This window comes from Falco punctatus (genome assembly GCF_963210335.1).
Source record: "Falco punctatus genome assembly, chromosome: 1".
In the NCBI taxonomy this organism is placed as follows: domain Eukaryota; kingdom Metazoa; phylum Chordata; class Aves; order Falconiformes; family Falconidae; genus Falco; species Falco punctatus.
The window spans coordinates 3,722,994-3,748,504 of NC_137580.1; the positions used below are offsets into that span (position 1 = coordinate 3,722,994).

General features: G+C 40.8%; 1 protein-coding gene across 1 annotated transcript in view; it reads right to left on the minus strand.

Annotated features, from left to right (window-relative positions):
* The window catches only part of DCTD (dCMP deaminase), a 127,193-nt gene that overhangs the window by 47,938 nt on the left and 53,744 nt on the right, over positions 1–25,511 (minus strand). The window contains exons 7-9 of the mRNA XM_080379413.1: positions 21,418–21,534; positions 19,771–19,867; positions 15,710–17,803 (exon numbers count right to left, since the gene is read on the minus strand). Coding sequence (XP_080235539.1) covers positions 17,725–17,803; positions 19,771–19,867; positions 21,418–21,534 — 293 coding nt within the window. The 3' untranslated portion in view covers positions 15,710–17,724. The remainder of the gene's footprint in view (positions 1–15,709; positions 17,804–19,770; positions 19,868–21,417; positions 21,535–25,511) is intronic.

A 25,511-nucleotide genomic window follows, 5' to 3' on the forward strand; every position in this document is an offset into this window, starting at 1 on the left:
AGAGGTTTTTTTTTTTTCAGTTCTTACATGAATATGATAACACAGAGGCTCATTTCTGTATTCCTTTTCTTAAAAGTTTGTATATTTTTGTTTGACTATTCCATTACCAGAAGTCTGGCGAGGCTGTCTGCTCTATTTAGAGTGGAAGAGCAAAGACAAAGGACATTTTCTAATCTTCTAAATTCTGTAGCCCAAGGATCTCTCCACTGTTATGCACATGGTTTTCTACAACCCTCAAAAGATAAGGCTAGATTAGATGGAATATTATCAGAACTAGAATCACTAATGTATCACTAGAAAATGAAAGAAGAAGTTGCTGTCTATTAAAGTGCAACAAAACTACTAAACAGGAAATGAATTACTGGCTACAATAAATCAAAGCTTAATAAGGCTTTCAATCTATGTGGGTTTTTATTTATAGCAGAGGACTGAATAGGCTAATATTTCTCATTCAAATTTACATAAATAATGTTCTTTACCGTCTGCTAGGTCAAACAGAGCCCTGGTAGGTGCATACGCAATTCCCCTGGCTTCTGAGAAGTCAAAGTAACCATGCTTTTGAGGAATGTGTTGCTCTGACAAACAGCAGAGTCAAAAGTACTCTATGACAGGTAGAAAATTTGCATTTCCATTAGCAAGGCCTTTGTCAAATGAAATCCCTAAAGGCAATGAAGAATGTGTGTGGAAGGAAAATGCAGTGTATTAATTTACCACCATCCCCCCAAAAAAAACCCTTCACTGTATAGTTCAATAAAACATAAGTTCAGATAAAAGGCAGAAGGAAAAGATTTACATTCCAGGGGGCCATACAATAAAGGGATAGTGATTTATGCATGCTTTTGCTACAGGATAGTCCAGAAAAGAAATGCTTTTAGATAGCTTGGCTGGCTGGTAATTTATCAAGGACTCAATTCTTCTATCCTGTTCAAAATTAGCAGCTGCTCAAGTAATGCCATTAAGATTTACTGAGTTAGGGCACAGGAATCAAACTGAGTCTGCACCTGAGCCACTTTGCTTCTCTAGAAAATGTGCCTACATACTCAACTGCTTGCAAAAATGAGCCCAGTATTTACCTTTTTTAAAATTTATCAAAATATGGATATACTTTAAAGGATATGCTTCATCCTTTTGCTCTGCGACCCGTTTTTTTGTGAATGAAATTCTTACTAGACATTAACAGATCGTCAGCAGAATTACAGATGAAACAAGATACTGTTTAGTGTGAATTAAAATGTCAGAAATTTGTCCCAAGTTTAATTTGGCCAGCCTTCAAAACACATTAATATTATCACAACTAAGCCTGATCATGTCAGGATGTCTATATCCTGCATTAGTTCTTCATTTATATTCCAGATATTTATCATCAAGGGTCACTTTATCTTGAGACTGATGCAATTAAATTCACAGCTTTGGCATGAGGAATTCCCAAAGAACCACAACAATAATTTATTAGTTGATATTGGTTCCCCCCAATATTTTTGAGCATTTCAGGACAATACGCATCATAAAACCTAATTTTAAACCATACAGAGTTAATGTTTTCAAATACTACTATTTTATCAGCGTGTTCTTGCCCACCAGAGCCCATCCCACTGAGAGCCCACCCTTTCCTCAGTATTACCTTCCCTTCTGGCACCCCTGCCTTTATTCTGGTGCAGATGGCTGTGCAGCACGTTAGCTGAACTTGTTGCAGCCCTTACCAAAATTTACTTCAGCTTATCTGCATTATTGTATCTGGGCAATGTCAACAGTTTGCCTGGGCTTCTACATTCGGATGTGGAAACAAGATCTACAGCTCCGAGGCGTTCAGGGAGAATACTTTTCCATCGGTGTGCGCAGTCGATAGCTTTAGGAATACCCTCATTCCCTTTACCAAGTCAGCGAATGAAAGACTTCACTTTCACCAAGAAGTCTCTTCAGAAACAGCTCAAATATTTACATGTTCCTTTTCATACAAAACGCTCACAGGAGGAATCTATTGATCGCAGCTCAGACAAGACAATGACCAAGTAAAATTATAGCAATTCTTGGATAGGTATTATTCTAGTTTATTCCTCCTTCTGGCTACGGTCATGTTGTACCAACACATGCCCCTGCGTGATCTGTGGTGCTTGTCAACTATTTCATCAAAAGAAAACCTAAGAGCTGGACCCCAACCAAAACAGTCATGTTGGAGCAAAGGTTATGAGTTAACTGGGTTCAGAAGCATACGTCCGTATAATATCTTCCCCTTCAGTGGGATTTCTGCTCTCAAGTCATCTATGAACTTGCAAAAAAAAAAAAAAAAAAAAAAAAAAAAAAAAAAAAAAAAAGTCTTTCCAGGAATAAATGAACAGGTTGTGTGACCATCAAACACCCCCAAAAAAATTGCAACCCTACTACAGTGAAAGTGCATGTTCCGAGCTGCAAACAACATGTCCATGACAAAGCTATGTTTTTATCAAGCACTAAGAAATATCTCCCCAGATAGATTAAAGAACTGAGAGACCACACACACAGGGCAGCATCCTATTTTCTATTTGTTCAGAAACAGGTGTAGATTGCTTTCATTACGCTTTTATATAACAGCGGGTTTTCTACAGGCTCTACTAAGTATTACGTTCTGGTTTGGGCTCTTTCTGCCTCTGCACTTATTTATTCCTGCCTCACTAACTTTATTGCTAGCAAAGTTTTTCAGCATTTCTTTCTTTTTTTCTCTCCCCATTTCATACAGCGATAAATATTATTCAATTCAACAAATGCATACAAATGGTTTCCATTAGAATTTTAATCTACTCTCAAAATGAAAGAAAAGCTTTGTATAAATCTTTTTAAATTACCAGAACATAAATTCAGACAGGGACATCTCCACCTAGGCTGAGCTGGGGAGTTCACAGCTTGCTGTCCTCATTCATAAATTAATTGAGGTCTCTAGCTGCTGTAAATGAACAGTGCATCCTGCAAAAGATCATATCTGTCAAGATTGCAGATTGGTTTCTATCAGAGTTTGCAAAAGTCAGAGCACACAGTGCTTTCATTATGTCTATGAGTATGGCTTCCCAACTGGAAAGAAATGTGTGTTTTGTTCTGTTGGGCCAAGATTTACAGAAAGCAATTTTCCTCCATGCTCCGGCTATGACAAACCTTCTGAAAAATGTCATTTCACGACTTCTTTCATTCAGTCACCTTTTTACTGACAAATATATATTCTTTCTGCTCCATGTGTACGCACCAACTGTGACATTTAATGGCCAAGGAAGGTTAATCACAGGTGAGTACATATCCCTCTTGGATATTGCAAGCCATACTGCAGTCACTGCCACTTCTCCATTGTAAAGCAAGCACGGCTTTAGCTGGCTCACGCAACTACCTGTTTTATATTACAAATTCATAAAATTTTTAAAAGGCTCCCTAAGATTCTGAGCACCAGCCAGCATATCCATGAGTACCTCTTCGGTGTCTTAAATTACATGAAGGTTGTGACAGAGTGTGAAGAGAGAGAAGGTGGATATTACTGAGCCCTCGGTATGATTTTGTTTCTTCCCCTTCGGCTTTGCACTGTGAATCTGCAGGCGCGTGAGAGCCCGAGTAAAGAAAAGACGCAGCATCACATCCCAGAGTTTGGGAAGCGGAGGTGGTTTTGCTTTTGGTTTGTTTGGTTTTTAATCAGTGCCATATTTGACAACGGTGGCAGGGACCCTGGACACAGAAACACCTGTTCCTAAGAGTCTGGAACTTAGAAGGAGGGTAAGACTGACTAGAATAGCTCTTTACACAAGCGAGTAGCACCGGTACTATTATCATTTACAGGTAAGGGACTAAAACCCGAACAGTGCACATGCACGTGTTTCCTTCCTTGCCAGTGTCGGCTGGGTTAGACCTTCTCTCTCATAATATGGCTCTTCCTTCTGTTTAAAAGACAAATAATCTGCATTCTTTAAAAGGTTATGTGCTAAAAGTTAACGTGCCTGTTAGTCTCTATATTAAAGGCTTCTGCCTTAGAGTAGTAGTGCCAACTAGTTATGGTCCGTGAAACAAAGGTGGCTGCCAGCCACAAGAGCCAAATAGGTACTGGAAATTCATTATTTACTTGGCCAGCTCAGCAGTCACTTTATTATCAAAGCAATTGGGGCAATTTAGCTGTTTTATTAAATACTTGGTAGTTCTGATCTGTATCACACAGGTGACATTTGGCATCCCCATGTCACGATGCTGCCTCTTCCCACCACAATCAGAAGCGCCACCCTGTCAAACTCTTCTCCAAGAAAAAATACTTGCAGGTGCAAACATCAACAGTTGTCCTGGTAGTCTAGTTTAGAAAACATTTAAAATAAGTATTTAAAACGTACAACTGCTCTGCGCTGGGCTCACGCAACAGGAGGGGAATTTCAGACTGGAAGTTTTGATTGCAACAAATGACAGACTCTTGAAGATGAGGATTCCCGTGGAAACCTCTGTTCACCATAGCAGAGACAAGTCAACATGGTGTGAAACAAAATCCTTTCTAAGCAAATACTCATGCCAATATTTTCTGTTATATCAGCCTGTGCCGACTAGCATATAGGTATGTGCATCCTCCACTGAACAGCAGCAGACAAAGAGAAAAAAAAAAAAAAAAAAAAAAGAAAAAACCTCAAGTATCTGTTCGTTTGGAACAAACCAAACCACAGAGATTTTTGTTCGACAGCAGTTTGGTCCCCAAAGATGTGTTGTTGCTGTTACAGGTTGCAGTGATGCTATCAGAATACAATTCCTCCAAATATTTAATATCCCCCCTTTATTTTAACACACTGTCCTTGGTTACAATCTTTTGAACAGAGTAATTCCTCCCTGTACCTTCAAACGTTCGGAAGCACCGCAGTGACATTTTGGGCATCGTTTAAAAAGGTTACCCATTTCAAGTCTTCCCCTCATCCCCACGTTCCTAATCATTGTTACACCCTCTCGGAGTTAGGCGAAGCAGAAATGGGCCGGGACAGGACCCCAGCGCCCAGCAGCATGCAGGGCGCGCAGCAGAGCCATCCTGTGAGGAAGGATCACTTCACTCTTCTCCATGACAGGCACATTCCAAAAGTCACCCTTGTCGTTTGAGCTACTGTACCCCATCTCAAACTCTTCTATCGTGTACTCGTGCCTGACTCTTAACGCTACTTAACTACTTTTTCCAAAATTTCTCCCTCTCAGGGACCTTCTGTTTCAGATGACTTTTTCCCCAGATGCAGTAAATGTCTTTTCTCCATCAGGATACGAGAGAGAGAACGGCAGAAGGGGAGTTAAGGAATCTTGCAATGGACCCAGTCTTGAAGGCAATTACCTGCGTGAGCCTGGAGCAAGGCTCAGTCAGCCCAACTCACTCCTCAGTCGCGCTGGGAAGCCTAACGCAGTTGGATGCGAAACCTTCCTCAGACACAACTGATGAGGGAAACTATCACACTTCAGAGATATTAGTCTCACTTACCACCTTGACTAGTAAATGTTTGACCTTGATTTGCCCCAAGTCTAAGACAGGAAAAAAAAAAAAGTCAATGAGACTTAACGACCTGTCCGCTTTTCCTACTAAGGATCAGCTGTGAAGATCCATACCCCAAGATTTACCTTCAGGTGACTAAGGTACACCCTAAATAGACCACACCAAAGTAATCTAGGGACAACAAACTGGTGATGCAGGATACAACCCAAACAGTAACTCCCTGTGTTTACAGGAGGACAGTCCTCGTAATACGCACTTAAATATTTACGCATCAAGTCAGGGGCAGGTACACTGGTTTGCAGCATACGATGCTGATCTCCCTTAGCGTATCTGGCTGAACGGACCATACGTGTATCTGGTTCGATTGCAAACGGTTCTGATGGTCCAGAGAACTCCCCTAATGAAGGTCTTGCCAACCAAATGGATCAAAAGCCCATCAGCACTGATGACTAACATCCCTCCCCATCTTTGTTTTCAGCAGCAGTGTCACAGTACTTTTCCGTATCGGTAGCTGAAGATTTAATGACTGCAATACAGAGGTAATTAGTTATTTACAAGGCAACAGTTTTGCTCTATAAATTATGTTTGGTTTTTTTTTTATTATTTATTATTCAGAGGTAGCTACTGTAAGTGACTATCACAATGCCGTTATTAAGGTCTTCTTAAGAAGCCTAAAAGAAGAGCTAGCTCACATAACCAGTGCACGGGGTTTTAACTTAGAAGCTTTCTTAGACGTGGCAGAGGAAGGGATGTGAGGATCTCTATTACCAACACAAAACAAAAGGGAGGAGTGGGGAGAAAGTGTTTTAAGATTTAGTTTTATTTGTTCATTACCCTGCTGTGATTTGATTGGTAATAAATTAAATTCATTTTCCCCGAGTCTGTTTTGCTCGTCACAGTAATTGCTGAATGATCCTGTCCTTACCTCAGCCCACACGTCTTCTGCTGTATTTTCTCTCCCCTGTCCGACTGAGGAGAGGGAGTAGGACAGCTTTAGTGGGCACCCAGGGTCAACCCATCATAGTGTCCAAAAAGCATTAGAGGGATTCTTTGTCAAAAAACTCTATTTCTTTAGGGCATTTCCCACTATTGCCATCTATCTGAGGTGTATAATAACCTCTACTTCACTGAAGCTTCCATCCGTAATTTTCAGCAGAAATAAAAGTCAGGAAGCCAAATTTCGGAAATTAATCTGTGCCTTTGCCTGTGTGGAAACACAGACGGGAGCACCATCCCACTTCAGGAGCTTGCGTTCAAATGTGTTGGCAGCAGGACAGAAAGCAAGTGTTCATATCAGTGCAGGTAAATTCTAAAATTCAGAATAAAGATGCTACAGAAAGAGCAGTCTTTTGCATCCTATACTGCTCTCATTTTAAAGCAGACAGAAAGACAGGATTTTTGTGCAGTATCGAGGGGGCAAGGAGAGAGAGCTTTCACGTGACATGGAAGGCTACACTAATCACCAGTGTCCAGCCTCTAGCAAGCAATTAATCTCTCTCTCAATCTAGCCTTTAAATGAAAGTTGCCTGCTCTTTCTGAAGTTATTGGATTGTATTCTGACAATAAAGTTAAATTACACAAGGAGTATCTAGAATATTTCATCACAAAATCAATGTGCATTACTTTAAATTTTGCTTTCTTCCTCATAGCTTGCATATGCACACGCACACTGATCTATGAAAGTTTGTGTTCAGTAAGAACACAATTTCAAAAAGCTACTGCTGCCTCAAGGAAAATCCTGAAATATATTCTAAGACAGAAATAATTCTATTTATCAATCATTTTTCTTCCTCACCTCTTTGCTATTTAGAATATTTGCATGAAAATGGGATCTTTATTTCCCAAGAGTTCATCAGCTGCTCCTGCTATGATATAATTTCCATGGATACCAATTGTATGTGATGTTGCAAGCATATGACTAAAGGATAAGGAATAAGGAAGAGAGAAATCAACTGCTTTATTCTTTGGCTATGCTTTTGAGTAACTCCATAAACAAAATCTAAAGCTTTATCTAATCGATTAATCACCCACACAAATAACCCCTTCAGTCCCTCTCCCTTCCAAGTCCTCTTGACAAAAGCATCCCCACTTATTCAAATGCGTTCAGTCTTTCAAATATTATCCACTACTCAGTGAGAATAAGACTCAGGAATTTAGAAGATGACAGAGAAAAAAAGCCATTTTAATTTGCAATTTTTTAAGCTAAACTTTACAGCTTGCTAATAAAGAAATTTAAGTGGCAGATTTCTCCATTAAAAAAAAAAAAAACAACCAAACAACCCTGGTAAGGTATTACTTTCAGTAAAATAGCTAGCAACAAAGAATTATAGATATAACAAAAATCTATCTAGTAAGGAGGGAAGAAATAACAAAGAAAGCACCAAATTTCAAAATGTATTTGTTATATCAGTAAGTACAGCAATTCCATATAATGTGCCTGTGCTACACAAGACTGACTGACTTCACAGCCTGATGTGGATTTTGATACTTGTGTCTTGTTAAAAATCATTTGAAGAACATGTTATCTTTGGTTCAAAGCTATTTTTAATAACAGGTTTTGGATGAACAAGTTTTCTCATTTTGTAACTATACAAAAAAATATTTTTCAGATAAGATTATCAGATTCTGACCCAGGGATTTCAATTTAGCTCAGAAGAGAAATGTCCAGAAGCAAACAGCAGAGTAGGCAGAGAACTGTAGTCTCCTTTCACCCAGGGAACCCTGATGTGACTCGCAGGCAAGTCATTGCGATGTTTTGCAACGTGGCAACACGCATGACCTATAGAGATGTAGGAAGATGGCCCTTATAACGTGAAGCCGTCACCATTACCTATGATCCCTCTTTCCCACATCTCAAAGGAGATACTCCACAGGGAAGGAACACACACACCACACAAAGTGAGATCAAGGAACTTGGCTGGAGTCAAAGGCAGCGTTGGGAGCAGAGCTAGCGAGTGAGGCCCCACAGGAGAGCACCAGCCACCAAGGCACACGAGCCACCACGGCAGCCAGGAGCACCTGGAACATCTCACTCACGGTGTTTCTCCAAGTCCCAATAGCATCTGCTCCAGCATCTCTTAAGTCACACCTTAGTTATACTCTGCAAGCAAAGCCAGCCTTCTCTGCTGGCAGCTAAAAGTCACCGAGCTCCTCGGAGTCCCCATTATTTTTATTTTTATCCCCGGCTCAGGCAGCACACTGAGGGCAGCCGCAAAAAGCCTCCCTGTAGCTTTAGGGCTCCTGCCTAGTGAGCCCGTTCACTAGTGGAGAAGAAATGGATGTTAACCCTCAGCACAGCCAGAGGGAGAGCGATTTAAAGTTTTCACATCCTCCCTTCTGGTACAGAAGCTTCGATGCCAGTATCAGGCAGGGGTGGTACACGGCTGGCTGCGCAGCCCCCAGGGCAGCATCCTGCAGTTTTGTAGTCTCCTCCCAGAAACCGAAATCCAAGGCGTGCATACCCTGCAACGCGCAGGGGCAAGTCTCAAAGTATGTATTTTCTGTTCGTTCTCTACTTCTCAGTAGCCTTACATTATCTCTGGGGTAGATATAAATTTTTTTTTTTTTTTTTTTTTTTTTTTTTGGAAACTTTGCTCATCTGTCAAGTCTCATTGCCTGACATCAAGGCGATCAATCTGCCTGCCTTAAACACAACTCCTAGCTCTTTTGAGAGGCTTCCCTTTTTAGATGTTGGTCTCCTAAGCTCCCCTCCACAGCCTGTCTCCCCCGCTGCATCCTTCAACGGATTTTTTCAAATCAGAACAGACAACCCGTAGAAGCTGACATGCTTTTTGCAGTGCTAGCTGCTCACATCCGAATGCCTGCCCAGCCTGCCTGCATTCCGGGCGAGAGGTGTCTGCTACATGTGTACAGGCATGCACCTTGGAAAGGATGCTTTTTCTGCGCACAGTAGAAGTGACATGGGTGAGAAAACTCATAGACATTACTGCCAGAGAGTTTTAAGCACCAAGACCAGACAATTTCTATGGGAGAAAAAATAAAAGGAAACCAAGAAAAGGCAGAAAAATTCCCCAGATGTTATCAAAACGTTAAAAAATTCCCCAGACAAATCTGCCCTCTCTTTCAAAGGTTTTTCCTTAGAAAGAAAACACGTTTGGGTGTATAAATGCATGACCTGCCCTCTCTTGAATGCCAAATTATCAGAAACATCATTCATCTTACTAGATATGCCTTCTCTGCATGAGTTGAAGTCAGTCAGCTCTGTGTACCCCATGCTGGTAGTTATGCCTTAACTTTAAAAAGCGGTCAAAATAAAACAAATAGGGTGAAGTTCCAATACAATAGAATTATTTCAACTTTTATAGGGAGTTACCCATTAGAAAAGACCGTGACCTGAAACAGCTCTCCTCTGCTCTTCCCCAGTCCGTTCTGCACGCCCGCACACACTGGTGGGTATGTAGAAACACCTTAGCTACATCAGCCTGAGCTAAAAGTGCATTTAAAATCAATCCAGGTAATGCATAGCCCCCACTTGAGGGCAGAATCTCAAATCTGAGTATTTATTACCAAGCTGTAAAGCTGTGTTTTTGCAGACTTTGTCAGGAAAGCGTTATTTGAATGCCAACAGGGACGTCACTTTATAGACCTCAGGTCAGGAAAGGATGTAAGCACACAGTCAGCTTTAGCCCCACTGAATTAAAGGATAGTTAAGCACATATTTTACATTGTGTCACGAACAGGAGATATGTGGTACCGTAGTCACCTTAGCTGCAAAGGGAATACACACACTTGCACAGGCTACCTAGCTCACTGCAAGGATGGTTATGGCTTTTCTTGCACTCCGGGCCATGATCAACAGGAAAGGAAGGAACGGGCCAGAAGTGAACAATGGGATCAGCCTGCTCAGCCCATGTCAGATCAGTCTATTCAAACCAAAGGTATGAAGGCACCGTTTTATTATGCCTTACAGCAAGAACAACCCCAGGCATCAGTGACCTTTCTGCAGGCTTAAGCCACTCCTAGAGGGTCTAGGATCCCAGCAGCCCAGCCCTAGGGACACGTGTCCTGCCTGGCACTGACCCGTCTCACCCGTGCTCACGCAGCAGCCCTTCTGAGATGAGCCAGGGGACGAACAAGGGGAAGAGCGGCAGGGACATCCCATTTCCAGAGCCACCCAACCTGAACCAAGCCATGGTGTCGCCCCAGGAGAGGACAAGTGTCCCTCCGATGGAAATGCTCACCATGGCTCCCGCTCTGCCTGGGGAGGCAGCCACGGCGCTGCCAGAGCCCGTATTTCAGGGAAGGGGAGCGGAAGGAGCAGAGACCCGCAGCCCTGCCAGGCGAATGATGACCCATGCTGCTTCTGCCATCTTCGTGCCGCTTCTGCCACGCGGCCCTCTTGCTCACATCTCTGCAAATCCCTGGAGGGAAAGAGGCTGCCGAAGTGATGGCAGGGGCTGCGGGAAGAGACAGTGAGAGGACGCAAGAGAGCAGGGAGGCGGGGGAGGAGGCGGCAGCAGTCAAAGCATACACCCAGAAATGGCCAGGAGCCACCGCGCTGTCAGAGCTGTTGGCAAGTTGCATTTCTGGAGTAGAGATGCTGACTCGCCGCAGGACACCGTCCCGCTGGTTACTGGTTGACCGCGGGACTCCCCGGGGCAGAGGCCGTAGTCCAGCTGCATCAAGCTCCCTACACAAGCGATTCCAGTGCACTCCCATCACCGAACCACGCAGGTGCTCTGCGGTGACCTCAGCGGCCAGGCACACTAGAAAGAAGCACTTACAACCCCCCCCAGTTTCAGAAGACAACAACTTTAGTTAGCACAGGAGAAACACAGATTTTCAGCATACACGCTCCCTGGCCGCTTTGAAAAGCTCCTTCAGTTTACAATAGGGTTAACTGACGTGCTCGGGCTCTCCACCCTCCTTCTTCCTTCAGTTTTTTCTCCAAAACACAGGGAGGTTCTTTCCCTCCCTGTTTCCAGGCAGCTTCCCTCAGCCTGGAAGGGCCTGACAGGTAACAGACCTCTTGTGCGAACATGCACGTCCTTTCCCATCTTCCGTTCATCCTCACACTTCAACGTCCCATCACAGATTTATTTTTTCTGGCAAGGACTTTCAAGGCTCCCCTGTCCCTTTCCTCAGGCCCAGTCTCCAAGCACCAGCCAACACTCTTGCAAGGTGTTTCCACACCTAAGTTTTCCCTCCTCTGGCAGACAGATAAGCAATGTTAACAGCAACGAGTAGATTCGTACAGACTAAGCCATTCAGGATATGACTGTTTCTTACAGTGTAACGTCCCCAGTTGTCACAGAAACATTTCTTCCCCATGAGATTTAAAACCAGAAAGAATAAATAGGATACCCTTATCCGATGTAATTAAGGTACAATCACCCTTGAAAAGGGGAAAACATGGAATACAAAATCCTGGCATCTGAAAGTGAAGCTCTTTAGCAAAACTTGTCAGTGCTTCAAGAAATGAATATGAAAACCGTACCACAAAACACTAGATGCATTATTATTAGTATCTCTAATAACAGTACAAATATTAAAGTGCCATATTGTTTACAACACAAAATTAAAATTTTAATCAGTCCTGTTTACCCAGCAACATTCTGATTAGCAGTCAGAGTTGATTGAACAGTGGAGGGGGAAAAAAAAAAAAACCCTGCTCACAACAAGATATGCCACATAAAAGACTTCAGCACGAGTCAACAAGCAGCAACAGCAGAGTTATACAGGCAGCTAAAGCATGTACCCGAGCCTCTGGCAAACCAAGACACAACTTATGCCACTGAAGCAATGATCTGAATATATTTTGTTTCCTCTCCTTTGGTGCGGGGAGCCCTTCTGAACATTTGCATGGCAGAATTGAAATACACATTAGCTTGAAACAATGAAGGAACAGGGAAGTAGAGAGCACGGAGGAAGAAATCCCAGGAAACCGTAAGCAATTGCTTCTTTATTATGCATATTTTGCTGCTGGAGCACATTATTCTCATTCTCCTCAGGGCACCATTTGTTAAGAGCACAGTAAATAATGTCAACAGCTAGAAATCCAGCACATTGAGCTTTATTTTTTTTTTCCTCCTTCATATCTGGTGAGAGGGAGTGCCCTGACAGAGGCCGGATTTTCCGGCACAAACCTTGAAGCATACAAGACAGAAATAGCAGTTTCCCATCCCGACCCCTCCTCCTTAATTCCTCGTAAAGAAAGAAAAAAAAATCAGGCAGAGGCACAAAACAAATCACTGTAATTCACGTGCCCTGCCACAGACATCTCCATTTTAAGGGCTGCCCTTCTGCTGCACAGTTCACAGACAGACGGTCCCTTCACCTTCGTTATTTGGAGGGACAAGCAGCAGCCCACCGCCCGCCACAATTATCTGGTGGTGCCTTGCGGGATGGAGCTGCCCAGGGCGCCTTCCTCCAGGGGTGCCTCCTCGACAGGGAAGGGGCTCAAAGCCCAGCTGCATCAGTGACTTTAAAGCATTCAGGTGACATCAGTCCACTGCTCCTGAAGATGAGCAGTGTTAGGAAGCAAGCTGCTGTGATTAAGCTCCTACTCCAGCACACACACAAAAAAAATAATCAAGTGCTACACTCTTCCATAGCTTCATTAACCACATACTTCATTAAGCTTTCACTGCCGTTTAACTGAGTTGTAAATGCCAAGAAGACATTGAGTTTTTTGAATGAGGCAGAGACAGTTTGAAAATCTTAATTTTTTAATTTTTTTTCCCCTCTCCTTTTTTCCCCACATTTCCTTCAGGCCACAGTAAGTAAACAGGCGAGTTAAGTGTAAAAAGGAAGGGAACACGGACCCAGAGGTTTCGGATGGGGTTCTTTAGGCAGCCAGCTCTGTTTAATGCTTTTCCACCACGTGCCTTTCAGTAGCTCCCACAGCTGAGAACACGGAGCAGATGCAGACTAAGCACTTGAAACAAGTTTTACCTCTCTGTTCTCAAATCACAGAGTTTTACATTAGATAAACCTGGATTTTAAAGGGAAGGGAAAGAGAAATCTGCTAAGAGGGTTTAGCGGTGCAAACCCTTTGAGCCATTGCCACTGAAGAGAGAAAGAGCCAGAACCTCGCACTCAGCCCCATGTTAGATAAATCCTTTGTCTTACCACTGAGACGAAAGAGCTGCAAACAAATGGCCTTTCTGCTGCGGTCACTTCTGTACTCCATCCTTAAGTGCTCCCAGCGCAGCAGAAATCCAAGCCAACCCCTTCTGGATTACTAAAGGGTACTGCCTGCCAGTCCTTCACGAGTCTCGCACCACTCCACAGCAACTCCCTACCACTCCCCACAGCCCCAGGCACACCTCATAAACTTACCCCAGACCCCCAGGTGAGACCTGGCCCTGTGTAATTGCAATCAGCTGAAGCCCCTGTAATCAGGGCAATCAGGTGAGGCCTCTGCGCTTTGTCCCACCTGACTTGCGTAAAGACTCCCATCACCCAGCTGCAGAGAGAAAAAGCTGAGTAGCAAGTCAGAATCGTTGTGTATTTTGCCTGTCCTCAACAGCTTAAGATCCCTGCGAGGTTCGTTTTGGCAGCTGATGAACGACTGCAGCTTCCGCAGCTACGTACGTAGAGCTTCCAGGCTGAGCAACGCACCAGAAGAGCTTTTATTGCCAATGTTATCATTGGCCATTTTGGAAATCAGAACAATTGTACTGGTCACAGCGTACTTTTTGTTATCTTTGCAAAAATATTCCTAATATACAAAGTAATAAAATGCTCCGTCAGTAATCAAAGCTTCAAAGATGGAGATTATGCTCTCACTCCATGTACCAGCCTGCGAAACCATCCTTTCTTAAATGAAATTTATGTAAATAAGATTGCGGGTTCCATGGGTTCTCTGACAGGGGAATGGAATAATATTTAGAAGGAAATCCAGATGATGGCAGGATTTAGATTTAATGTTTCAGATAGAGTTATACTGAACTTCATAGGATCTCAGCATTTTATTTGAATGTGATTTCTTCCTCCAATTAATGCTCCTGAAGTAAAGTGCTCCCCAGAGTCTCCTTTCAGCTCCCCATACTGGGCTTTTCAAGCAATCCCTAATGAAGCCTCAGCCTGCAGCCACCTCCCCTTCCCCTGGAAGGGCTGGTTTACTATGGGAGTGGTGCCGGTGACTGTGATGGGACCTGTGAAGTTTCACATCGGTGAGCCACCAGTCTCAGAGTGACTGGTCCAAAGGCCAGCTGTATTAAGGGCTGGAGAAATGGGTTGGTGGAAACACAATGAGGTCTTGCACCAGGAACAGAACAACTCCACGCTGGCTGGGTGCCCACTGGATGGAAGGCACCTTGGAAGAAAAGGAATCCAGGTGGGCAAGAGATAAAGTGCCCTTACAACAGAGAAAGCTATCCACGTAGCTACCAGAAAGCGTGTAGGCAGCAGCTCAACAGAAGTGATTATTCATGCTCCTCTGTTCTATATACATTCTGTAAGACCACATCTGGTGTAGTGTCATCTTTGGGCTCCCCAGTATGAGAAAGACAGTGACGGGACACTCAGATGGTGAGAAGATGGAGCACGTGATGCATAAGAAAGGGTAAGGGCACGGCCTTTGTTCAGTCTCAAGAAGGTTAAGGGTGGGGGAAACCTAACCAGCCGCTGACTTCAGCTGCCTAACAGGTGGTTACAAAGAAACCAGACAGACCCTTTTCAGCCACATACAACAGAAGTATGAGAGGTAGCAGACATAAGCTGTAGCCATGGAAATCCTGACTGGAGAAAAAAAGACACAGTGAGGGTGTCAGTGAGGGTCAAGTATTGGAATGGATGACCAGAAAGGCTGCAGATTCTCTGTTCTTGGATATACTCACCTGGACAAAGCCTGAGCAACCCGATCTCACTTGTAAATCAACAGTGCTTTCAGCGAGGGCTAAGACTAAATAAATGCCTCTAAATTAAGACTAAATAAATAAACTCTAGAGTTCTTTCCAGCCTAAATGGTCCTATTCACCTTGAACTTGAGCTTCAGGAACAGAAACACAGTTTATTATATATTATATTATATATTGTCTTCTCTGTTTCCTCTAGTACTTATTCTTTATTTGGAAGTCAAATGTTAAACTGAACTATTAAACTAAACTATTATAACACAAACAGCCAGAAGCATACAGATTTCTAGGCATGCACACTAAGTGAGGGTCAACTCTTCTTTAAGACTGGCTGTAAAACATTAACCTCAAAATAAGCACGCGCTGTCTCAGGAGTTGTGCATCTGCTTTTTCCCTTTCCATAAAGCTGCCCTCGAAATGAGCGTGCTCACCTACTAACCTGAGTCAACTGACACTCTGAAAGCTTGTGTATGTGGCTCTATCAGATCAAAAACTGATCGGAAGAAACCTAAAATCCTGTCATATTCTCCGGTACGCTCTTCAGTTACAACAAACAGGAAAGTCCTGGGGGGAAAAAGAAAGAGACATTATGAAAAACAGTACATTCCTAAAAGCACCTGGACATTGGTTCAAAAAACTCCTGAGTTTTTAAGCACATTATACATTCCCATTATCCAAGGCCTAACATAAAAACACTTCAAGTAACCGGAATCACAATGCTTATCTCCTAAGTCTGAACTTGGATCAGCGATTATCTATGAAAAAAACAGCAATTTTGCTGCCCAAACCAAAAAAATTCCGCTTCTTCTCTCCCCTCTGTCCCATTGTCAGACCAGTAAAACTCAAAATGCTTCTACCTACTAATTCAGGCCAAAGAAAAAAGATATGCATAAGCTGGTTTAGTGACATTTTATTAAAGTAATTTTTCAGGTTTCACCATCCCCCTCCACATATGTGCGAATTTCTTCTTCTGGCAGTGAGCCACAGACCAATTTTGAGGTAGAAAACAGTTGTAGGGAAAAGAGAAAGTCAGGAATTACTTTATAAATGGACACATCTTACAATACATTACAATGCTCCCTTTAGTAGCCAAATGGTTCATGAACATTACGCTTTATGTAATATCACAAATACACAAAATATGCTTTGCATATGATTGCAAAAACAGCAGCACTCTGGAGCCAAGCACATGGCTTAATATTGTAATAATGAGTCTACTTCAATGTAGTGGATTTTAATAAGACTTTAATAATACTGGTATGAAGCCAAATTACATAATGTCCCAAAATATGAAACAAAGCTTTTATAGAGAAAATAAAAGCTCACTGAAGTATAACCACATTAAAAAAAAAAAAAAGCAAACAACCACCAATGTTATCTAAACAAAGCCATTAGGCATATTTAATTTTTAAAAATCAAATTAGAGAAAAGGAACTCAAATCTATTCCCAGATCTCAAGATAAAATTAAAAAGGATATTATTTTAGGCAACATTTATGAAAATGAAGGTAGTACGCCAGCACTGGGAAACAAGCTAACACCGTAATTACCTCTTTTGGCACTGATATGGATATAGGTTGCCTATCTCCAGTTTCTCTCAAAAGATAAAAAATGATTCTGTTACCTTACAGGTTGATTTTAAGACTGAGCTATGTTGGATTGTCTATAAACAGCTTAGGCCAATAAAATAATTTCCTTCTACACATGAAAACCATGTTAAGAGTCTCAAAAGCAAAGAGCCAAATGACTTAGTTCCTCAACTCCCTCAGGTTCTGGAGTCTTGGGGAAAACAAGGACTTGAAAGCACCTGCAAAGCTCGGTCAGCATGGCCCATTCTCAGAATAACTTCCTCTCTCACCTCTCCCGTCGCATGACAGTTACACAGCAATTGAAGGACAAGCCAGTGTTTCATTTGTTGGATAACGCAGGCAGAATGTCACACATTGTTAAAGCTGTATAACCTTTCACATATTAGTGTTACGCTAGGTGGACCATTAGTATTTGCATGGATAACATTTTTTTGTCCTTTATTAGTATCAACGATTATAGACCCACATATCCAATAGAGAGATCAACACTTCTTAGCGTATTCCAATTACCACTGGCTACAATAAGCTGTAAACTGAGTCTAAATCAATGCTGACAGCCTATCAGAGCACGCGGTGATGAATACAGCAAGAATCAGAACAGTTTTCTTTACATACATTATACTGTCTCATCTACATGTCTCTAGACTTTTTAAGCAGTTTTGATAAAGGCATTAAAAGTTTTAAGAAGATTTAGATTCCACATGACAAGATGAAGTGTGGGGGACATTTAATGCCTTGGATTTCTTAGCAGTCTACTTTAGCTACAGAAGCCATTAAAAAGTTGCAAGTAACTTCAAGATGAAAGGTATTAGCAGCTTTTTAGAAAAGGATAATAACGCTATTCTAGAGACTTAATGAGACTTAATTCACAGAAGCTTTTGACTTGGTCTGCTGTTAATTGAATCAAAGTCAATGATGATCTTGCTACACTTTGGCTTGAATTCCCTAAAATAAAGAAAAATACAGATATCAGTTAGTGAGTAGTTAAAACATTTTGCTTGCTTTAGCTCCAGCTAAATTTTTGAAGGAATAAAAAAAATCCCTCCTTGGATTCACGTAGTTTTCATCACTATGGGAGCCAATTATAGTGCACCACACTGAGAGAAAGCTGGACAAGAAAGACTAAGACAAAAAAGACACATGGGGTGGGTTAGCCTGTACATTCTTCAGCTATTGGAGTTCATAAATTACCCAGGAGTCAAAGGAACTTGTAACAATTTAGCGGCTGGTGGTAGCATCATGTTACCAGGGCTGGGATTTTTGTTCATATATATTTATATTTCAAATATTTTTAATGTATATTTACAGATATAGGACAAATATATGTATCCATAAAAATATTTTATTCTACTGTGTATGTATTACATATACCCATATATGCCTACATATGTATATATAAAAGATATTTGGAACATATTTTGATAAATATTTTGATCACTTCCTGCCAGGTTTTCAAAGAACACTTTCAAACTTTGCCTCATTATATTAAAATATTTTTTGTGCTAGGGGAATAGATCACATTATGCATCATATTGGGAAAAACCAAACTAGTTAAGAGGGAATCATTTTAAAATTGTAACTTTAGAACTGTAAAATTAATACTGCCACAAAATGTTTCCTTTTATTATCATTAGAGCATCTGCTACAGCAATTAGCAAGGAAGGTATTTGGGGACCAAGCATGTATTTTCCAGTCTACCAGTAAACAAAGGATTATGCAAATAGTGTGGATTTAGTGCCTAATTAAGCTCTGCAGTTCAGTTCAAGAGATTCATTAAGTACCACCTACATCCTTAACAATCAATACAAGAACGAGTAACAGTCAACACAGAAAAGCACATGCTGCTGACCACAGAAACTCTGAATACTTTGTTCAGAACACCAATCTGAAATGCAAGAAACACTTCTCACCCTAGAGAAGTTACAAGATTTGGCTTGCAAGAGAATGATTTATGCTTCTTAGTCAAATAGTCTTAGTAGGCAGGAAATACACTGAAGGACTAAAACTGCATTTCAAGTACTGCTGTGTTTTTTCATGGATGTTTCTTAGCCCAGTAGGTACCTTTCATCCTAAAATTTCATCTGTCAGAATTGTTACATTTGCAATTTTTTCCAAGTCTTTATATTAATATTGTAAAACTTTTTTGAGTTGCAAAGCCTCCCTGACTGCGTAATTAGCCTCACCCACAGCATGTTATTGGTATCAAACTAGCTGTTGAACAGATTGTCTTTAGGTATCTCTATCAGTGTCTTTAAAAACCCCACTCTTCAAACATTTTTCAGATTCTCATTATTTTAAGGCAAATATTACAAGTTTTACCTTTTTTTCACAAGAAAAGCCGACCAAAGAAGACTGGACAGCTATAGGCACCAAGAATTAATTATGGGTGGCTGGTCTAACACCTTCCCAAATTGACTGCAACAAAAACATACTGAAGTTTCAATAAGGAGTGGGTAATCCACAAAAAAAAGTCAACTGGTCATTTCAGTTGAACTCATAGGAGAACAGGGTAATTCAGATAATCTAAGGGACTTCAGGAGATCATCCAGTCTAACCTCCTGCTCAAAGCAGGGTCAGCGATGACTCTCTCAAGGACAATGTAACAAATAACCATCACATTAGCAATTTCACTTGCAGTCCAGGAACTAAATGAGTATTCCAAATGGACCGTTTTCTCATACAAACATTATGAAATTGAAATTTAACCATACACAAAGCAAAAAGAATAGTTCAACCATCTGTCAATCCAGTACCTTTTGCAGGCATACAGAGCCAGCCCTCTACAAACACTACCAAAGATTAAGATGTTCCACAATACAAAGAAGAAAAACCTTTGCCCCAAAGTTGGACTCCTTTGCACACCATTTTTTTCCTTTCCAAAATAAAAACAAAGTAATCCAAAATTCTCTTACCTGTATATAATACCTGCTAAATCAAACATCCGCCGTGCAGCTGTCATCTCAGTAGTGTCATGATACTTGTCAGACATAAAAATAACTTCCTTTATGCCTGAAAGAGTCATATAGAAAAAATGTTTGAATTACAAAGAAAAAAAAAAAAAGTAATGCCTGGTGCACAAAATCAGAAAAGGCAGCATTCATCCACATGCTCTAGAACTCCTTGGTACACCTCTACTTCCCAAAATACTACAGATTGTACTTAAGAATAAGGCTATGTAAGGTAGAGCTGTTCGTGAAGACTGTTCTTTCAAAAACGCTGGAAAAATGTTTTTCTCCACTTTCACCTAAGTTTAACTCAGAAAACCAGAACCAAAAACTTGTAGGCAAAACCGCAAGATAGACAGACTAGAAATCATGCATTTTTGCAGAAGTAATTGAAAACTTATCTTTCTACCTCTCTAATATAGATAAAATTCCCCACAAAGAACTTAAACCCCAAATCCTATTCCCCTTCCAAACGCACAGCTATAAAAGCATGCTTTTTTCTTTTGTTCTGTGTTTTATAACTCCCAATCACAGGTTCAAATCTTCATAAATGCATGCTGTCTCAAATTGTTGAATAATCTATGCCTAAATTACCTAGGCAGGGGAGAAGCGTAAAGGCTAACCCAAGAGAATTCACAAGCGTTCCAGAGCCTATCAACTTCTTACTGTATTTACCAGACAACACGGATATCAATACATCGCAATTTAGTGCTGACCTAAGTGCAGAAGGAAAACGATGAGTGACTACATTGAGAACAAGCAGCCAATCTGCCTTGAAGACCGTTTGATTTTGATTCTGTAAATAAGAGAAATGTAGCACAAATACAGAATACCATTACCTTTCCTCCTTCACTTCTCTTAATTTCAAAGCATACTGACCAAATAAAGCAGCACTCTGTTTGCTACTTTTTTTCTAGATTCACGTGGCCATTAGTGGTGAGAGAGACTCCCCAGAACAGCAATCCATGCTAGGATTGCAAGGTTTTACTCAACGAGCAAAATACGTGCTACCTTAAGCACAGATTTTTATGGAACTGAAGCCTACTGCAGATACTGCCTAATCTGAAAAAAGGAGACACATTTAGGCCAGCACACTTGCTGCAGTGGCACAGATTTATAACAATTGTAATGAAAGACATAATTAAAGTAGGATCATAGAAGTCTTATGACATTTATGAGCAAAGATATTTTAAAATCTTCAAATATCTACCATGCATCACATTTAAATTAAAATTTCATGTATATACTCCCAACAGACCTTTTGCCATGCAGAAGTTTATTTCTTTCTGCCCTACTCTATTCAATGTGTCAGAGCACAGTAAAATTGACAGTAATTATATGCAAAGCCTGTGTTGTTCTTTGGCAGCTCTTGGTCTAAGAAGTTACAAACCTAAATTAGAAGCACGCTTAGAATCACAGAAGATGCAATTAGCACTGGAAAAATTTGGCACCATTCAGATGCAAAAAACCCCCACAAGTAGCATCTTAGGAAGTTGACAGTGCAATTAATTTAGATCTAACAGCAGCAATTTAACATCAAATACATCCATGATAAGATACCAATGAGCAGGCAGCACTGCAACCCTGACAAATCAAGCTGGCACTACTCCTTACCTGCCTGGATGATGAGCTTTGCACATTCATTACATGGAAATAAGGCAACATACATGCTGCAGCCTTTCACATCAGCTGAGTTCTTGTTCATGATGGCATTCAATTCAGCATGGCACACTGATTTCAAAAAAAAAAAAAAGAAGCAGCAATTCATAATACTGTTCATTAAAATAAATCAGTCAAACTAAAATTAAAGTGTTACAATATAACTGCTTACATCCTTTCAAAGGGAAATAGCTTGCACAGCTTGTCATGAAGGGCAGAGGAAGAAATAAAAGCAGAAATACCAAGATCAATGAAGGTCAACTGTTCTGACCAGGCTGCCGATTAGTAATGATATCATTAAGCACATTAGCATTGCCATTTGCTAACACCTATTGCAGGCAACAAAGCTGTAGGCTGTGGGCCAAGTAGTTGCAACCACCCTAAGTAAAGCAGTATCTCACAGCTTCACAACTCCCTGGAGTGTCTAATTGCCAGTATAAAACAGCTCATTTATGTGTTTACATGCACAGATAGGAACAGTCTTACGGTTATAAGAGCGCACTGTGCACTCTTAAAGGCAGGAGAATCGCAAAGTAAAACCAAGCAGCTCTGTCCTCTGGGTCTCAGAACGGCTCAGCGCTGCTGCACGATTCTCTCACCCCAAGAATACACAAGACACACTCAACCATAAAAATGTCCCAGCTTTAATATTAAAGCGAGTTTACTGCTCATTAAAAGGTGACAGACTTCCCAAGCAGGAAAACAAAGTCCTCTGTTTCTCCATGGATTTGAGACAGGCCAGGTAGCAACAGACTATCCTGCCTTATTTCACCGTAGCACAATGGCTCTTTCGGGACAGATCGCGCCTTAGGGTTTAAGTTTTTATGCTGTACACATCAGCAGATTATCTAATGTGTTACTAACACAGGTGAGAAGAGTGCAGTTTCTGTGTCATCCACCACGAACCTCTGAAAAAAACATTAGGATCTCTGAGAGAACTTCCTGTTTACTCCTAGGAGTGACAGCAAGTTGCATAATTTATGTACCTACCTACTAAGAAATTGCCTGCTGCCCTGACTGACTTCATTAACAGGTGCTGAAGTGTGGTGTGGGTTTGAACTCATCTAAAGACCTGCATGTGCAGACAACGTTGAGAGTTTTTCCACTGCTTGTTTTGAAGAACTGATCAAAAAATAAAAATAAAAAAAGTTTTCTTCACCTTTGCATTACATGCAAAAACTAAAACAGGCAGCTTCATAGCACAAGTTCATAGAATACTTGCTACTGTATACTGACCTCTGTGCGAATGATCTCACCACACAAAGAATAACTGAGTGCATTACCTCCAGCACACAGCAATCCTTGCTGAATCCAAGTGTTTTCCGTATGCGCTACATTTCTACATGGAATTTTCTACGTAACTAGCTAAAGCACGACAGATTTACAGCCTAAGTTACAGCACACGAGCTTTCCCATATAGACAAATCACAAAGGACCAAACACCTGCTAAAGAAAGCTCAGTATCAACTTCTACAAGCAGACCTCAGCACCACTATGACCGTGCTGCCCACACACCTTCTCACAACCAGTAAAGCCAGAAACTAACATACAAAATAGGAAATTAACAAAAAAACCCCAACACCCAAGCACCATCACATTAAAGTTTACATTACTATTATTATTGTTTCTATTGCAAGTGTAATTGGGTCACTTTGTATTTTAAACATATACTATTAAGTGCACAAGATACACAATTATATGAACCTATACATTTAGAAAATACAGGAAATACATTTAACTCAAAGTATATCACTGAGTTGCACTAATCTTATGTAGCCTTCACAATAGTCAGAGAATTATTTTTCTGGGGTTACAGAGGATTGAGTGAAAAAGAGTGTCATTATTTCCACAACTGGAACTATGTTATGTTAACAGGACAGAAACATTCACTTTCAAGTTTTTTTGAACAGTGTACTACTTATGATCTAGGCAGCAGTCTAAAATATGGAAGGCCTCCAGAAAGAAGGATGAGGGAATGTGTGCAAAGGCTCACAGAACTAATAAAAAAACCCCAAAACATTCCTTCAGTAAATATTTTTCCTTTACTGAACTCAGAAATCTTCAGCCATAAAACCAGACAAGTTTCATTATTAGTACTGCAACAAGTTTCCTTCCTGCACTGATGAGAAAGAAAGGCTCTTTCAGCAGACTTTTTACAAACTTTCAACAACAAACCTCTTCACAAGCGAAAACACGTTCAGGCTAAAAATAACTTATACAAGATTATCAGCTGGAGTGAGAGAAAAGAGAAATTTTACCTCCTGATCATCTTAACACAATTTGAAGCTAAGAAAAATTATGACTCTCCAGTGTGGAAAGGAGACACAGGAACAGTAATAAAGAAGAAACAGAGACTCATAATTTCAAGAGTAGCAGGCTTTCATTTTAAAAACGTAACAAGGGGAGTTTTTCAAGCACACTGTGGCCTAACCAACTATTTCTTACTGCACTTACTGCAGAAAGTAGTATGGGACTAGAAGTTTGCATTGATTCCAAAAGTAATCTTTTTCCTTCCATTTTTTTTTTTTTTTCTCCTGGGCTATTAAATACAAAACCAGTTTGGCTCAGTTGTTAGAACTTGGAAGAATATTCCAGGGAACTCTCATTACATGTCTTTGTTTCATACATTTCCTTAGACAACCGCTACTGGCCTTTACAAAGATACTATGTTACATGGTCCTTAAGGAGGTATAGGCATCAGACAAATATTTTTAGGTTTTGTCCCACCACTCTTCTTTCCCTCTTCCTCATGTTCCACTCTCTCTGGCAGATAGGCATTGACCAATTTATAGATAAGATAGTCTATTATCCCCAGATTTTTCTTATGGACCTGCCCAGCTTTGAACAGAGAGTTAGTGAGAGAGAGAAGAAAAATCCAGGAGTCCAAAATCCCTCCTGTTAATACCAAAGTAGTTTACATTTGGGGTGTTACAAAGTTGTCTAACCTGTTAAGAGCTCCTATTAAGAGTTATACTACCCTCACTCAGACAGTAAGAAGCTAACTTAAAATAACCTTTCACAGGTGCACAGTATTCGGAACTCTGAAAACTGTGTATTTAAATAGACTAGTAAAACTAAAGAGTTTTTACAATACTCTACGGGGTGCCCCAGTATTTTGTTTTTTTAAAAAAATAATATTCATGTATAGCCAACATAACATTAAGTCTGCAATGCTGGTTTCCATTCTGGAAAAGTGGCTTGAAAAGTATTCTCTAAAGGCTTCATTAGCTGAAGAAATAACCATGCAACAAGAGGTTAGTGTGTGTTCTGACATTCCCACCACCTGCTATTATATTCATGAGAGCCGAGGAGAAAAAAAAAAAAACAACCAACCAGAGGAATGACTGCTTCATTAGTGGTAGTATTAATTGCTACTGTTTCTATCTCTTCTCATTACATACTGCTTGTGTTGCATATATGAGGTAGCACTCATCCTTAAGCTTACGTGTAAATAAAAGACTTCTACTTACCCTATCAATGTTCATTGTTCAGCATTAACCCCTTAACATGAACATACTCTTAGTGAGCTGCAGAGTCAGAAGTACTCCTTCCACCTACTGAAAGTGTTCTAATGATTTTGTAAGAACCAAAGGTCTAGTCAAAGTGTTTCTTAATACTGTTGAAAGGCTTACGTGCTTGAGGAGGAACTTGGAGTAGGGACCACCATAACACATCACTTTTCAAAAAGCAATCCAAGGTGGGGCTGGGGGGAGTGACCTTTCTACGTGATTAATTACTAGCTAACTGAGCCAGAAAAGCAATTTCGAGAAATTACGCACTAAATATGGTGTTACATTTGAAAAGAATACATTTCAGTGATATGTATTGTCACACAGAAAGCTCTGACTTCTTTATTAACATAAGTTTTTATACTGCCATGTTAACCAAACTGATAAATACTACGGGTTCTCAATACAGATACGTGGCAATAGCACAGCATTCTTCAACATAAACCTGGCACAGAAATGGACACGAAGAGTTCCGTAATTTGGCCCACTCCTCAGTCTTTAGGTAAAATCTTGACCTTTTTGTGTCCATCCCTTACCCAT